The 2,892-nt window shown below is 35.6% G+C and overlaps 1 protein-coding gene across 1 annotated transcript in view; it reads left to right on the top strand.

The window, feature by feature from the left end:
* The window catches only part of tmem18 (transmembrane protein 18), a 2,912-nt gene extending 1,059 nt beyond the window's left edge, over positions 1–1,853 (top strand). Inside the window, exons 3-5 of the mRNA XM_037685469.1 lie at positions 734–788; positions 884–977; positions 1,106–1,853. Of these exons, the coding sequence (XP_037541397.1) occupies positions 734–788; positions 884–977; positions 1,106–1,204 (248 nt within the window). The 3' untranslated portion in view covers positions 1,205–1,853. The remainder of the gene's footprint in view (positions 1–733; positions 789–883; positions 978–1,105) is intronic.
* Positions 1,854–2,892: the final 1,039 nt, after the last annotated feature.

The raw sequence follows: 2,892 nt of genomic DNA, 5'->3' as shown, positions 1-2,892 counted from the left end.
AATGAAGGACCCCACTCACCCAGCACACACACTTTTTGCCCCGCTCCCCTCAGGAAGGTGGTTAAGGAGCATTAAGTGTAGAACCACTAGACTGAGGAACAGCTTCTACCCTGAGGCTGTTAGACTCATGAACCTCTAACCAGAATAATCACTGTGAAAAATCACATCATGTTGCTGCTGATCTGTTTCATGTCGCTGCTGATCTGTTTCATGTTGCTATGTTCATTTGTGATCATCTGCTCACACAAACTCATGTTCGTGCTGCTGTTCGGCGTATTGTTTTTATGCTACTAGTGTTAAGTGTATATTTAGTTGATGTTTTTCTTGGTTCGTATCTTAGATCTTATTACTGTTTTTTCTTTTACATTTTATTGTGGGATGTAACTGGGACCCTGTGTACATAATTTCGTTCCACCACATGTACCACATGCGGTGTGTATGACAAATACATCTCTCTGACTCTCTGATTGTAATATTTTAAAAACTCAGTCTTCAAGCATGCAAAACCTTATTTAGATCTCTTTTTTTATTTATACATTACCACCTTTGTGTCCTTATTAAAGTTTTGTTGTATGCCAAGTAAAGACTGGTCTTTACTGCGTGTTGACAGAAAAGCTTATCTGTTAGCTGATAAATTGATATGTAGCTAATCATGTTTAGATTTGTTCATAAGAACTCATTTTGTATATGAATGACCTGATTTTAACCCTAGAGTTGATATCTGTCTCCACAGTTGGCCTTGTTTACAGTGCTGAATATCTAAATGAGCTGGCAGCCATGAACTGGAGGTAAAATCTTTATTTTAATTATTTTTCATATCTAATAATGCATGTGTGTCTGTGGAAACTGTTAAACTGTTGTAACTTACTGTTTTATCTTTCAGGTCTTTTTCTAAGTTCCAGTACTTTGACTCCAAAGGCATGTTTATATCGCTCGTTTTCTCTATTCCTCTCCTGCTCAACGCAGTCGTCATTGTGGTACATGAAACTTTTTTTTTTTTTCCCCCATGTCAAGTCAAATTAGCATTTCACAACATTTGCTAGCAGCAGATTTGTCAAAGTAAATACCAGTTCATGCTGAAATCTCTCGTATATTTCTCTGACAGATGGTGTGGGTGTACAGGACCTTTTCCACCATGACTGAACTCAAGACGCTTCAGCTAAAGAGAAAGGCCCGTCGGGAGAAGAGAGAAAAGACTGACTGATCCCACTCTATGTCCATACATGGACCTCATTTGGAAGAATTAAGAATCTCTGCTAATCCTGACTTTTGGAAAAGGGAAGCAGATTTCTTGTGACTTAAAAGGGATTGTTATGGCGTTAATACCAGATATTGGTGTCTTTATGCTGTAGTAAGTGTAACGTTAACACTATGGGAGGTGGGACGACCAAAGAGGTTTGTTGTTTTGTATTTGTTGTTTCCAGATGTGTTCAAATGCAAGATAAAGATTTTATTTTGTTTTGGTGACTTGTAGTTTGCTGTTTAACCTAAGGTTGAAAGTTTAGATTTAAAATGAGAGGGAGAAAACAAAGTTGTGTTTTTTTTTTTTTTTTTTTTTTACAGGCAAATGCCAGATCATACAAATACAATACATTATTAAAAAGCAAGATGCAGAAATGTCAGTTTATTAACATTTTAATATTCCAGCGTATTCTCTGATGTTCTCTGCACATTTCACAGGGAGTAACTGAATCAGGTGCCTTTCACTGCAGACAGACTAAAGTAAAGAACCAGTGGACACACAGTTGGTGAAGTTGTACAATAAAAGATGATTATTTGAAACAAACATTACCACAATTCATCCATTTTATTTTACCTGCTTTTCCTTTTTTGGGTCACTTTGAGGCTGAGGACACGCTAGACAAGTCACAAGTCCGTTACTTTTGAAATCGTTTATTTTTATCGATCTTCAGAATATTTGGTTTTCTAAAGCTACACCGTCTAAAATCTGAATTGACTGAATTTTCTTCACACTCTCTGCACATACAAATACACCTACTTCTTGTAGTAAACATTACTGAGCGTTACTGTCGTTTTTTTGTTCTCAGATTCTATCACTAAACTTGTTTGTTCTGACCACATTTTCATATGTATGATGTTCCATCATTATAGTTCTAAGCTTGTTTTAAAGTTGTGACAGTTATTTAATTTTTTTTTACTTTGGTTTAGTTGTGCCAGCGGTCTCCGTCGTCCTGTTTGCCACATGCACAGTGAATATTTGTCCCTTATTTTTGTCTTCCAAGAAATAAGTAAAATCGCTCAAGTCCTTTTCTGTACACTCCTACCTATTTGCATATGTAAATACTGGTGGTGTATTTAGATATCGTAATGATAACTTTTAATACCGTGTTTTTCGGACTATAAGGCGCATAAAGCGAAACAAGTTCAATTTGACAGATTTTTGAGCGCCGTGTACCACATAAAATCAGTTCGAGGTCAGTGAGCACAACCAGAATTAATAAATAAGGCGCACTACATCATAAAGCTCACTGTCGATTTTTGAGAGAATTAAAAGATTTTAAATGCGTCTTATAGTCCAAAATATATGGTAATATTTGGCGCTTTACTGGATAATAGTATATCCACAAAAGCAAGTGGCATGTAAAATCGTATAATTTTAAGATTAATAGCCATTTTCTCTTAAAGTCTTCCCCAGTTCCAGATACAAAAGGTGCAAATAACGCAGTTTATGTTGGGGAAAAATGGTGATTTGTTTATGCTTATTGTACCAGGTAGGTGTTTGGGTTCAATGACAAGTTGATGCACATGCATCATAAATAACAAGATATATATTACGCAGATATTAAACATTATAACTAACCAAATCTAGTTTAGAAGAATAGCGTTTTGTCACTCTTTATTCTAATGAAAATTACATTAAATGCAATGCAA

This window comes from Nematolebias whitei, chromosome 12 (genome assembly GCF_014905685.2).
Source record: "Nematolebias whitei isolate Nwh7 chromosome 12, NemWhi1, whole genome shotgun sequence".
Classification (NCBI taxonomy): Eukaryota; Metazoa; Chordata; class Actinopteri; order Cyprinodontiformes; family Rivulidae; genus Nematolebias; species Nematolebias whitei.
This window is presented reverse-complemented; position numbering and strand designations above follow the sequence as displayed.